The 14,049-nt window shown below is 32.5% G+C and overlaps 1 protein-coding gene across 1 annotated transcript; it reads left to right on the plus strand.

Annotated features, from left to right (window-relative positions):
- The first annotated feature begins 4,503 nt into the window (after nucleotides 1-4,503).
- Nucleotides 4,504-13,284, plus strand: LOC139488084 (uncharacterized). The gene is made up of 5 exons (XM_071273448.1): nucleotides 4,504-4,652; nucleotides 6,024-6,311; nucleotides 10,870-10,932; nucleotides 11,364-11,439; nucleotides 13,049-13,284. Exons 1-5 carry the CDS (start codon nucleotides 4,565-4,567, stop codon nucleotides 13,239-13,241), a joined length of 708 nt encoding a protein of 235 aa, XP_071129549.1. The 5' UTR covers nucleotides 4,504-4,564; the 3' UTR covers nucleotides 13,242-13,284.
- Nucleotides 13,285-14,049: the final 765 nt, after the last annotated feature.

Below are 14,049 nucleotides of genomic sequence, written 5' to 3' on the forward strand. Positions count from 1 at the left end.
AGAAGAAAATTCAAATGTTTCTAATGTATTTATTATTTACTGAAAATATCCATTGTTACTTTTTAATTCAAGGAGTAAAAGATCATACACAAGTCTTTTCTTTTGTGTTTATATTTTTAAATTCTTGGGATTCATGTCGTTTTTGGATTTGTTTTTTTTTGGGGGGGAGCGGGGGGTCGAGGTGTTGAGTTGCTACATATTACTTACAAATTTTTGAATAATTGTTTAAGAAAAAACTAATGCGTGCTTTGCTACAGAAACTTCCAAAACCATTTTGCAAAATGTAAGAAAACATGGACTTACATCATTTTACAAAGTGGTGAGTGGTCTGAAGTTATATCTGTAATTCATGCTGAGTAAATCACCGATGGAATATTCATTTTCTTTTGTTACATCTTTTGACATCAGACTCGGACTTCTCTTGAACTGAATTTTAATGCGTGCGTATTGTTATTGTTTTACTTTTCTACATTGGCTAGAGGTATAGGGGGAGGGTTGAGATCTCATAAACATGTTTAACCCCGCCGCAATTTTGCGCCTGTCCCAAGTCAGGAGCCTCTGGCCTTTGTTAGTCTTGTATGATTTTAAATTTTAGTTTCTTGTGTATAATTCGGAGTTTAGTATGACGTCCATTATCACTGTACTATTATGCATATTTTAGGGGCCAGCTGAAGGACACCTACGGGTGCGGGAATTCTCGCTACATTGAAGACCCATTGGTTGCCTTCGGCTGTTGTTTGCTCTATGGTCGGGTGGTTGTCGCTTTGACATATTCACCATTTCCTTTCTCAATTTTATAAACACATTTCTTACATAATTTCAGCCTTACATTGTGCAATTTCATTTTTGAGTTTCATGTGGCATTACATGTACACAAAAAGGATAGACGTGTCATATCTGCAGCTATTAACTGGATTTCGATAAAACTTTCATAGAACCCGTTTTACATAATATAATGGCTATTGTGCACTCCTTTTATCCGCATGTTTTGTGGTATTTCATAAAGCAATTGTTGGCTTGTCATATCGATGTACCAATGGGAGTGGACGAAGGTTTATATTTGTGACCTCTATTCAGTTACCAGTTATTTTTGCGACGTTAGTATCGCTATAACATGACTTCCTTTTTTTCTGTTTCATGTAAATTAATAACTCCTTGTACATATGAACTCGTTCTCCGAGAAATGCAAGTACGTCGGTATTTCGAAATGTATTATTTCAACTTTATAATACACAAATGAATACTTTTTTTTTTTTTTTTATATAAAAAAAAAACACTTAAAAATAAGCGATTTCATAAATTTGTAATTTAAAACTTTATTCAAAAGTGACACTGATCTATTGTATCATTAAATATTAGTGTTGTCAAATCGTACACTTTTGCATAACCGGTTACTCGGATAATCGTTCGCCCGATTAACCGGTTAACCGGTATAGTTTAAATTGGGGTTTGAAAGCATTATTATTAGTACCCTACATAAAGATTTAAGATGTGGTATGAGTGTCAATTTGACAACCTTTCATCCAAGTCATAAATTTACGCTTTAAGAATTAAATATTGTCCTTTGGCATTATAAGGCTTGTCTTTGAGGATTCCTTGCGAAGTTTGACTTTTAATAATTAAATACACCGTATCAACTATTAAAGCGTCTGTACCAACTTCAGATTGAAAAATTAAAAAAAAACCTTCTTGATATCGTACAATTGAATAAGTCTGAAACCGATTATTCTTTCCTTTTCTCTTGTTGTCTCCGAAAATAATGTGGAGTGTTTCAATTTGAAATGATTAATTATAAAAAAGAAGATGAAGTATGATTGCCAATGAGACAATTTTCCACAAGAGACCAAAATGACACAGAAATTAACAACTATAGCCTTCCCAAGAGCCACCATAAGTATTTTATTTCACAGTTGAATCACACTCATATAAAGCTTTGTTTTTAAAACTCTTCATTTGTAATATATAACTTTAACACTAAACAAGGATGTCAAATTAACCGAATTAACAACTGACAACATAATGTTACAAGTAGATAAAAACAAAATTAATAAATATACAGTTATGAGTTTTCATAATCCCAAGGCTATCGATACTGTAAATTTATATTTTGGGAAATAAACAAGGTCATGCGATTCTCAGACTGTAAGTGTGAATCATTTTCCTGCATTTTTTTCAAGAGATAAAATAAAATAAAGCAATGCAATTCTACATTTTGTCGTTTTGAAAAATATTAGTTTGTATAAAATAAATCACATAAATTGTTCATTTGAACGAAAATTTTACTAGTAGTAAATAAATTGCATTCCTGCATTAAATTTTCTATAATAACACGCTGAAATTTCTAGTAATAGGAAATTTTACCCAGTTTCTATAGTTTGTTTTTTCTTCAAGAAATTAAATGTTGAACACCACTGATTCCGGTAATCTATGGAAAATGCATTGCAAATATCTTGTTATAAACTTAATATATTATAGATTTACATGTGATTCAATTTGAATTGTCTCCCCTTTGACAGAAAATAAAATCAACTGATAAAAAATTGTTATTCACAAATGTACGGAAGCCGGTAAGTGTTTTATTTTCAGTCGTTTCAACGAATCAAAATAAAACTGCACTCTGGCACTAATCGGCTTCCGTACATATGCAGTAGATGTGTGTCAGGTAGGTTTGTTTAACTTTTTTCGCGGAGAGTTTTTGCAATATTGCATCTATATGAATTACCAAGTATTATAGGTGTCAGTGTATGTAAATATGCTATCTTTAATATGTTAGAGACAGTTGCTTGTTGAGATAGACTCATCTCAATTTCCAATTACTAACTATTGATTCTAATTCATTATGTAAGAAATAGAGTATATAATTCTATATGAAAATGGATTTATAATGCTAATTTGCTATTAATGAAAAATATTGGCGTATTATCCATGACAATTGTGTTCGAAAAGAAATTGAGATGACGATATAGAAAACACATGATGGCTTTCTAAAGCTATTACCTCCCTGTCCTGACTGTGAGACATAATGGATCTTGTAATTCATATCGTCAACAAGAAAATAAACGACACTGACATCAAATACTCTTAAAATAATATACACAAACAAGGATAACAGGAAAGGCAATTAGGCCCCGCCAATTAAAACTGACAATACAACAGATCCAATTTACCACAAGCATACGACTCTGCAAAATAGAAGAACAAATATTACCGCAACGAACAACTTGGTACAGGCTCACAATAATGTATGATAATCGTAATTGTTACGCTAGCATAACCCTCTCCTTTTGCATATGTCGAACATACGTTGTAAATGAAGCACACAATAAATCTCCTGTATATTCCAGCGACAATCAGGAAGACTACTAACTTATTCAAGGAAGAAAAGATGGCACACACAAGTTAGGGTCTAAATGTGCTTGTTCATAAATCAGGCACTTGGTATTCTCTTTTGAATTGTTTAGGTAGCAATAAACAGTTAGGAAAAAATACTAAAATTTGCCCTTATGAATTTTACCATCCCCTTTTCATTGCTTTCTTGCAATATCAAGCTTACTGTTTGTGTCATATATGGGCATATGTATGTAATCAGAATCTTCCATAGATTTTATATCCAGTATATAAAATGGTAAAATATAATTTCTTTTTGGTGTATCCATGGCAACAATCTGCATTTATTTGTTATAAAATATTGCAAAAAGGGGGGGAAAGATGTCATATATTTCCCCAAAATTTGGTTAAAAGTAGAATTTCAATCATTTGAGGTAATACCTTTTCTGAAACTGTGTACATATATCATTCAGCAAATCTAATGAAAATCATATGTCTTTCATCTCATTTTTTTGTAAAATTGCGTCAAAAACTTCGCGTAGAAAAAGAGTGTTTGTAAACAGTACATTAATTTCTGGACCGATGGCCGGTCTAGCTATGAAAATACGGATAGTCAAACAGAAAACAGCCCATAAAACATGTAAAAAATAATCTTGATGAACTTATAAACCATCTTTGAAGACTAAATTAGCACTCATCTGTCTAAAAATGATTTTTATTACACAATAACTTTCCTATTTTAAAAATCCACAGGGGCCAAAAAGCGAAACTAAACTCCTAACTGTGTATTGCTACCTTAGCATTTTGTCAAGTCGGGGCTTTTTAAGGCTCATCGTTAAATGTCGTATTGTTGTTTACAGCTAAGCGTCAATTGATCTCTTGACTGGTGGATATTCATACCAATTCATTCCTGATATGTGAAAATGTTATACAATTTAAACGAAAAAAACGATGAATTTGACAGAAAACATCCAACGTCACGACAACAACTGAATGATAGACTTCTCACTTGGGACAGGCACATAAAAAATGTGACGGAGTCCGTTAACATGACTGTGAGCAATCGACCCTCTCCAAATTAGGCTATCGACAATGATGTAAATGTACACTTAAGTACATGCTGGATTATAAAGACACTTAAGACTTGTAAAACATTTTGGTATTAATAAAATTCACAATAAACAATATATAATCATTTCCTTCTTATAAATCCTGAAATCCGGGAATAATGAAGTAAATGTTAAAAACAACGAAAATGCGTTTGGATGTGGTAGGAAATATTGTTGTGTTGTTTATTTTAAACAATTGCTTTGCTTCTGGACATGGTAAGTCATTAAAAAAACATTACGTAATCTCTGTGAAGATTTTGAAATATTGTTATTTGTTTTTACTTGTGTAAAAATAGTTTGTTGTTGATACTTTTGTTTGCTATATACAAAGCATACTAGACATATACATGTAAATGTATACATTATTTATAAATATACTGCAGCTGTGCTATTTGAGCAGTCAAATTGCATTGACCGTATATTCATATGTGATATACAGTCACTGACCGTATATCACCTTGTTTATGACGTTGACAATGTGGTTCCGAAAAATCAGTAAACATCGGCACAGCCTTGCTTTCTACCTGTTTCTAAGCCTTGTACAAATAACATTGATATTTCGAGACAATGTATGGTTATTCTATATATATTTTTTAAATCTCTAAAACCAGTCGTAAAATTCATAACCACCAAGGGTGACAGGGGAATCGACATATGGTCACTTGGTCTTCTTCCGACCGGCAGTTAAACGCTTGCCAAAGTTGGGTGTCCGTTTGGCTGTGCGGGATGTATCAAGTACACAGCAACGTCCGGTCAGAATGAGGACGTTTAATCTGATGCCTCGTGTTAAGAGAGTGTGACGCTCTTAACAATTTGAGAACCCATGCAACAATTCTTTGAGGGTCCGTAGGTGGCCTGTTGCAAGGCAAAATATCTGTCACTATCTAATATACCCTCATTTTTCTGTTGCAGTTCAAATTTTCCCGACCATCATACGAGATCTACCTATTGAATTTAATCTTAATTTGTACTCGTCCTAAACATGCATGAAATATTTGACACTGGACGTTAAGCAACCAACAATCAATCAATCAATCAATAAATTCCATAAAACTAGACATTTATGATTTTGGGGTAGTTGCCGTTTAAGACGCCATATATCACACGTGGTTAAATTGTTACTCGGTGTCTTCATCACAGGCACTTGTCTCAGAAAAAAAATTAATATAGGGGGAAATAATTCTGAGACAAGTGTCTGTGGTCTTCATGATAAATATTTGGAAACTACAAATCTGAAAAAAGTAACACAAATTTCATGTCTAGTACGTCCAGTGATTGATCGTATAAAATTAATAAGGTGAGATCCGTAAGATAAGAAAAACATTCTTTTCAACGACTTTTGTCAAATCGAAACAAAACAAAATACCACAAGTACTGCTTATACTGTTTCAGATAGATATGCATTTGGTTTTCATTACCTCTATACCATTGTTTTACTGATTAAATTTCCATTTTAAGATTTGTACTAAAACAAACATCGCTTCATACATTTTATAGTACATCCCTAAAAAATTTGCTCAATGTTTTCCATACTTCAATGCTTACTTTTAAATATAATTTCCGGTACATTTTTTATTTCACTTCCAGATGCATCATATACCATTATATGTGAAGACAGCACATCAGCCTTAGCATGTAACGTGAATCACACGATTCACATAGTGTCGGCCATGTTTGGTAGATCAATGCTATCAGTGTGCTCGGACAATGAAACAGAACTTTGTCAGACACCAGATGCACTTCATATAGTACAAGCGTTATGTGAGGGAAAACTACAGTGTCGTATACCTGCAATCAAAGCCTTATTTGGAGATTCGTGTGGAAACATAACGAGCTACGTCGAAGTATCCTACAAATGTCAATTTATAAAAAATAGTAAGTACCAGTTGTGAACTTTCAGTCTGATTTTAAGGGGGTGTTGTACAAAATTCAAGGCATGTAAATAAGTATACTGTTCTTATAAGGTTAGAAAACAAACTTCTCATAGGTAGTACACAAAATACAATGTTTGAAAAGAAATAAAAGTTTTGGCCCAAAAATCAAATTTATTTCAAAACTGTCTTGTATGAAGAATAAAAGGTTCAAAAAATGTATTTTGCTTTAGAAATATTGATTGCAGACATGCAATAAATTAAAAGATACAGATAAAAGCCAAACAAAAATAATAAGAAAGCAACGGGTAATGACAAAATTGTAAATGAATATATCAAAAAAGTCAATGGGTGATACTGATTTTAAACTAAGAGATTGGAACTAGAAAAATTTGAAAATTAAGACTCTTAATGTATCAAGAGTCATGTAGAGAAATAGTTTTAAAAGAATCTTTCTGAGGAGTCAAAAAATATAGTCTATTCCCATCATCACTACAACCACAAGCACAAAACTTGTATTCTACATCCTTTGCTGTGGATTCAATGTTTATAACAAATAAAAAGTAGAATAGGGTGGTGTATTACTTTTGTAGGACTGTGTTTGTTTCTTGTTTTCCTTGTTGATATATTTGTTTGTTTTTATAATGATTAATAGTGTAACACAATGTTGACTGGTGTACCCTTATTTTTTACGTTTTTGTTCACACATCGCTATCAATATAATGGAGTTGTATGCGACTGTAATACGCAAGAGAGAGGTTTAGCTAGCTATAATACCAGGTTAAATTCACCATACGTAAAAGACTGTACCAAGGCAGGAATATGACAGTTGTTTTTTGTTCGTTTGGTGTGTTTGAGCTTTTGATTTTTATGCCCCACCTACGATAGTAGAGGGGCATTATGTTTTCTGGTCTGTGTGTCCGTTCGTCTGTCTGTCTGTTCGTTCGTCCGTCCGTCCGTCCGTCCGTCTGTTCGTTCGTCCGTCTGTCCCGCTTCAGGTTAAAGTTTTTGGTCAAGGTAGTTTTTGATGAAATTAAAGTCCAATCAACTTGAAACTTAGTACACATGTTCCTTATGATATGATCTTTCTAATTTTAAAGCCAAATTAAACTTTTGACCCCAATTTCACGGTTCACTGCACATAGAAAATGAAAGTGCATGTTTCAGGTTAAAGTTTTTGGTCAAGGTAGTTGGTCAAGGTAGTTTTTGATGAAGTTGAAGTCCAATCAACTTGAAACTTAGTACACATGTTCCTTTTGATATGATCTTTCTAATTTTAAAGCCAAATTAAACTTTTGACCCCAATTTCACGGTCCATTGAACATAGAAAATGAAAGTGCATGTTTCAGGTTAAAGTTTTTGGTCAAGGTAGTTTTTGATGAAGTTGAAGTCCAATCAACTTGAAACTTAGTACACATGTTCCTTTTGATATGATCTTTCTAATTTTAAAGCCAAATTAAACTTTTGACCCCAATTTCACGGTCTACTGAACATAGAAAATGAAAGTGCATGTTTCAGGTTAAAGTTTTTGGTCAAGGTAGTTTTTGATGAAGTTGAAGTCCAATCAACTTGAAACTTAGTACACATGTTCCCTATGATATTATCTTTCTAATTTTAATGCCTAATTATATTTTATATCCAATTTCATGGTCCATTGAACATGGAAAATGATAGTGCGAGTGGGGCATCCGTGTACTTTGGACACATTCTTGTTCCATTTGCCTAGGGACTTTCCGTTTAGAATTTTCTTCTGAGATCGGTATGTTTGTTGTTTTACTACAACTTCACACCGGTATTCAGAGTTGTAAAAATGATTGACACAAATGGGGTTTATTTATCAAAAGATTGACAATATTTTTCATACTGAGCATTCGTATTTGACATGTCATATTTTTGGACCGTATATATAAAGAAACTATTATCAGGAATGGTTCTGTCTTTCGTATGTTGAAGTCAAATAAATCATTTTCACTTGTTTGGGGTTTTTTTTTTTTTTTTGCTTCTAACACTGGGGTAAAGCTGATGACCGTAACGTTGCATTCACGGTCATCCCAAGATGTCGGATGAAAAATTAGGTCAGTATCTGTATTGTGTGTTAAAGTGTTTCTATATCATTTTTTTTTACAAAACATACATTTGTACGATGTAAATGTATAAAAAAAATTCACATGGAAATCACAAATTAATACCGAGAAATGTGTATGAAAGAGGAAATTGGATTTGAAAAAATTGCTAAGATGACCGTAAATCATCATCAAAATATTTTCAAGATGACCGTAACATATAACAAGGATGACCGTGATTGGTAAAAAGATGACCGCAATTTGTAAAGGATGACCGTAATTAATAAAGGATGACTGTCAATTCTAAAAAAATATCCGTATTTGTATTCAAATAATTAATCGTGTTGCAATTGGTATAAAACGAATTTATAAGAGAGTATTATCCTATATGTAGAAGAAAATAAGACGTGCTTCAAATACATACATTAGTTCACCCTATGAAGCCTCCAAATACAAGCCAGTAGATTTTTTTTATTTCTTGGATTCCTTTTAATGTCATATAATTACATGAGATATAAAAAAAGAAAAGAAAAGAAGAAGTGGTATGATTGCCAATGAGACAACTGTCCACAATAGACCAAAATGACACAGACATTAACAACTATAGGTCACCGTACGGCCTTCAACAATGAGAAAAGCCCATACCGCATAGTCAGCTATAAAAGGCCCCGATATGACATTCAAGGTAAAACAATTCAAACGAGAAAACTAACGGCCTCATTTATATAAAACAAATTAACGAAAAACAAATATGTAACACATAAACAAACAACAACCACTGAATTACAGGCTCCTGAATTGGGACAGGCACATACTTAATAATGTGGCGGGGTTAAACATGTTAGCGGGATTCCAACCTTCCCCCTTACCTGGGACAGTGGTATAACAGTACAACAAAAGAACGAACTATATAAAAATCAGTTGAAAAAGGCTTAACTCATCAGAAAGATGTATGTTTCATTATAATACGTTATTCTGATTGGCTAACTGCACATCACGTGTTATTCCTTAAGCAATTGCATTACACAATACAACTTATTATTCTTGATAACACGAGGTCCCACAATAAAGTGAACAGGTGAATGAAATAATAAAAAAAAATCGTATTTTCATGATCCTAGCTAAAAAATGTAATTATAAGTATTGAATGCTTCATTTTGTAACTTCATTGGGGTGTAAAAGCGTTGACCGAAGTACATTTTGTATGAAGCGCGGAAATGCTTCTTTTTGTAACTTCATAGGGTTGTAAAAGCGTTGACCGTGCGCACATTTTTAGAATGAAGCGCGGAACATACAAAATGTACTTCTGTCAACGCGTTTACACCCCCAATGAAGTTACAAAAAGAAGTATTCAATTCTAAATAATAGATCCACCTTTTTAAAATGCCAATGTATGTACATCCATTGATATTATATCGTTTCAACTACCATTGCAAATGTTCTTTATTTCAGATGGTACGAATAGCGTTTAACAAGGGGGAACCTTGTCAAATTGTATAAACAGAAATGTCATAACATATCAAGACAAACTAAGGTTTTAATCTGCTTCCTCTGGAACCATACACATGGGCTCGATTACCGGATATTCATATGGTCAATTAATGGGGTTTTTTCCGTTTCTTAAATTTTTCATCGTAACGCTGTCAATTTGTATTAAAATTTTAATGTCCTTAAATATCACAATTTACTATCATTGTCATCAAGTCAAAATACGGCAAATACTAGTAGTTAAAAAGAAATTGATTAAACATATTTATATCCGCTCCCCAAGCCCCTATTGAGACAAACTCAACAAAAAGCTATGAATACCAATACGGATTTTTCTTAGAATTGACGGTCATCCTTTATAAATTACGGTCATCTTTAACCAATTACGGTCACCCTTGTTATGAATCGCTGATCCTGTTACGGTCATCTCGAATATGATTTACGGTCATCTTAGCGATTTTTTCAAATCCAATTTTCTCTTTCATACACATTTCTGTGTAGTAATTTGTGATTTCCGTGTGAATGTTTCATAAATTTACATCGTACAAATGTATGCTTAGTAAAGAAAATGATATAGAAACACTTTAACAGACAATACAGATACTGACCTAATTTTTCATCCGACATATTGGGATGACCGTGAATGCAGTTACGGTCATCAGCTATAACCCAGTGAAGTTTATCATTTTCAGAATTTTTCCGTGTGAGTATTTAACTAATTACTTTTCTGACGAGTGGTAAAAACAAAAACTGCTAGCAAAAAAAATTACCAGAACAGGAACAACCAAACGAGGATGGCAGTATTTATTTTTTTCATTCATTCTGAACTTGCTTTTGGTATCGATATAATCTATCCTTCATTTTTTATTGCATGGTGTTAGATGCGACAAATGTCAGTATTCATGAGCATAACGGCTTAAGGGACAGCACAGTTATCGACTTAAATTGACATTTAAAATTATGATATATAAAAATACATGCATCTTTATGATTTTTAACTTTGTTTTACAGATACGGTCTCAGATTTTATCTTAACAAACAACAAAGCTGTAACTATAGGTTCTTCAAATAATTGTAAGTAACTTAAACACAATGCAATTCACATGTCCTTCTTCTACAAGGGTTTGTATGCTGATAATTGCTATACCCAAGGTTTTGGACGTGTGTATTATTACGAAACAAAGCTGAGGATTCCAAGACCATTTTCAAAACAGAAAGTATAATGAAATAATGTCAGAACAATATAAATGAGGTGTGGACACACATATGTGTTTCTAGTAGTTTGATTATAATGTTGTTCTGTTTCTTTTCCCGCCTTTTTCGCTACTAGTGTTTTTAAAAGCAAAATATGTCTTAGAACTATTATTTAATTCAGTAGCTTCGTTATAAGTACCAATTTAAAGTAATTTAACCTTTGGAATGTTTTACTCAAAACAAATCACAAACAATGATCATTACAGAATTTATAAACAAAATGCTGTATATTGTTTTTTGTTTTGTTTCAGTGGTTATAGCCGTCGGTATCCTTGCAACACTCTTCACTGTAGCAACACTAACTCTTGCGATGATTGGAATTAAAGTGTAAGTATACAAACATATATCAACCATTTATGTTTTACAAATTAAATGAAAGTTGTTAAAGAAATTAAATGCATTTTGTTTACTGTTTCAAAATGAGTTTCATTTGTAGCGTTTTTTGTCGTTCCGTGTGGTAAATAATGTAAATTAGCAAAGAAAAATAATTTAGCTATTCTTAAACAAAGATATCTACCATAATTTGTTGAATTGCCATTTAATATTTCTCATTTTAACAGTATTTTTATGTAAGTTTTATTTATGCTAAATTTATTCATAGTTATAATTCTTTGCCATTGGAAAAAAAGATAAATACTGTTGAAAATCAAGACCAAAGAATATTTATTTTAATAATGTTATATTATTTTGTCTATTTACAGATGGAAGAGGTAAGTCGGACAGAAATTCGCTAATCGCGTTCATACACTCTTCATTTTTCTATTCGAATTGATTCGAATTGGATAACTCGCATTATCCAATTCGCATTAGAAATGCGTTTTTGTTATTACGAATTAAAAGTTAACGTTCGGACAGTAAAGCAAATTTGACGCGCATTGCAATTCGGATTAGAATTTTTAAAGTTCGGACGTTAAACGTTTCGAATGCGAACTAAACTAATTCGAAATAGTTAATGCGAATTGAATTCGAATTACGTCTGAACGTTGCATTACATTCAGTAATTTTAAATATCAACATATAGATAAAATACTAGATAAATTAAATTGATATACTAGTAGTTCGTAATATTAAAAAATTCAGCACAACCAACCTTAAGATTATCCGCCAGTTCAAGACAATTTGATAAATTATAAGTAATTCAATCAAACTATTGTTCTTATTGTTTAGTATGGCTAAAATTGAGGATGGGAAAAGGTGAATGTGCAGTTAAAAGAGACAAAAACACGACCAAAGAACATAAAATAGCTGAAGGCCAACATTGAACCTTCAACACAGCGAGAGAAAAAAACGCACCCGGAGCCAGGCTTCAGCTAGTTCCTTAACAAAAAAATGTACTAGTTCAGTAAAAATGGACGTCATACTAAACCCCAAAACATATAAATGAACCAAAATTAAAAATCATACAAGATTAACAAAGGTCAGAGGCTCCTGACTTGGGACAGGCGCACAAATGCGGCGGGGTCAACCCTCCCCTTTACCTCTAGCCAATGTAGAAAAAAAACACATCAATACGCACAGTAAAACTCTGTTTAAATGAATATCAAAAATACAAGAGCCACTGGTTGCCAATTATATACTAACTCAAAAATGATGTCTTTCATTTTGTTTTATTTACAAAAATGTTTTTATAAAGAAAATGATCTCTCATTGAATATTTAAGATAACCATTTATGTTTGTCCTAAGATAAATGTTAAACAAAAAGACATGACATGTCGCTTCATCTCTAATTTTTCTTTTATGAATATGTAATTCTGTAAACCTTTGTTCATACATGTTATACTTATCTATTTTAATAAAGTAAAACCAGTATACAAAAATAAACATTTTATTAATCACTAGTATCGCAAATGACGTATGATTTTTTTTAATCACTTAGTAACATTTAATCGATTCATGATTTAGGTTTTTTATGTAGCTAGTGATTTTTTTTTTCAGATGGCGAGGGCGGATTGACTACACCCGAACTGATGATGACCATAATAACGACTTGGATTGGTCACTTTACGGAAATGACCATATTCAAAATGATCAGTTTTCATCAGACTTTCATAGCCCAATTTTTACTGGACGATTATCCGAACAAACAGTTGTACCAGATCTTATCTTTCGCTCGGATAGTGTTTCTTAATAAGAGACCATTTCATCATTTGTGTTGCGTGAGCGATGATATTTGATATAAATGCTATATGGTATTTGTTCTGCTCATTGTTCATGGCCTTTCGGTTATCTGTTGCCATTTGGTGTTAACACATCTTTGAGGTTTATTTATTCAAATGAACTTGACCACAATTAATTCAATAATTATAATAAAAAAGTCACTTTTGTGGTTATAACTGAATCAATTTATTTGAGATCATTTACTGCAAGCAATGATACAATCTCATTAAAATCCGATGTTCTGATACGCTACCCTCCACCAGATGTTAGTGGAGGGTAGCGTATCAGAACATCGGATTTTAATGAGATTGGCAATGATAGTTTTTGCTGATCGCACGAGAAGAGACACCTTAATACTTTGTATCAACACTGTCTGTACTACATGTAAATAGCATTGTACAGATAAAAGAAATCAAACCATTTCGTGGTCTTTGGTTAGCATATGACAAGTAAAGGCAACAGTCGTATACCGCTGTTCGAAACTCATAAATTGATTGAGAAAAAACAAAGCCGGGTTGCAAACTAAAACTGAGGGAAACACATCAAAGAGATTTATGAACTTTCAGCATGACATGTAAAGAGACACCCAGCCAGTTAACAAAATATGTTTTACTGAAAATGATGTTAACTGGCTCAATTTAAATCGACAGTGTTTGTTAGAATTCAGTGAATCGATTCTAATTAAAAATTGTCAGACAGCTTGATTCCAAAGAAAAAAATATACTTCCAAAATTAAAGTCTCTGCTCCTCTTCAATACATAGCAACTTGTTGATTTCAA

This window comes from Mytilus edulis, chromosome 9 (genome assembly GCF_963676685.1).
Source record: "Mytilus edulis chromosome 9, xbMytEdul2.2, whole genome shotgun sequence".
In the NCBI taxonomy this organism is placed as follows: domain Eukaryota; kingdom Metazoa; phylum Mollusca; class Bivalvia; order Mytilida; family Mytilidae; genus Mytilus; species Mytilus edulis.

Coding starts and splice junctions, on each gene's coding strand:
- LOC139488084 (XM_071273448.1), top strand. CDS start 4,565: ATGTTAAAAACAACGAAAATGCGTTTGGATGTGGTAGGAAATATTGTT. Junction 4,653..6,023: donor TTGCTTTGCTTCTGGACATG/GTAAGTCATTAA, acceptor TTTCACTTCCAG/ATGCATCATATACCATTATA. Junction 11,440..13,048: donor GCGATGATTGGAATTAAAGT/GTAAGTATACAA, acceptor TTTTTTTTTCAG/ATGGCGAGGGCGGATTGACT.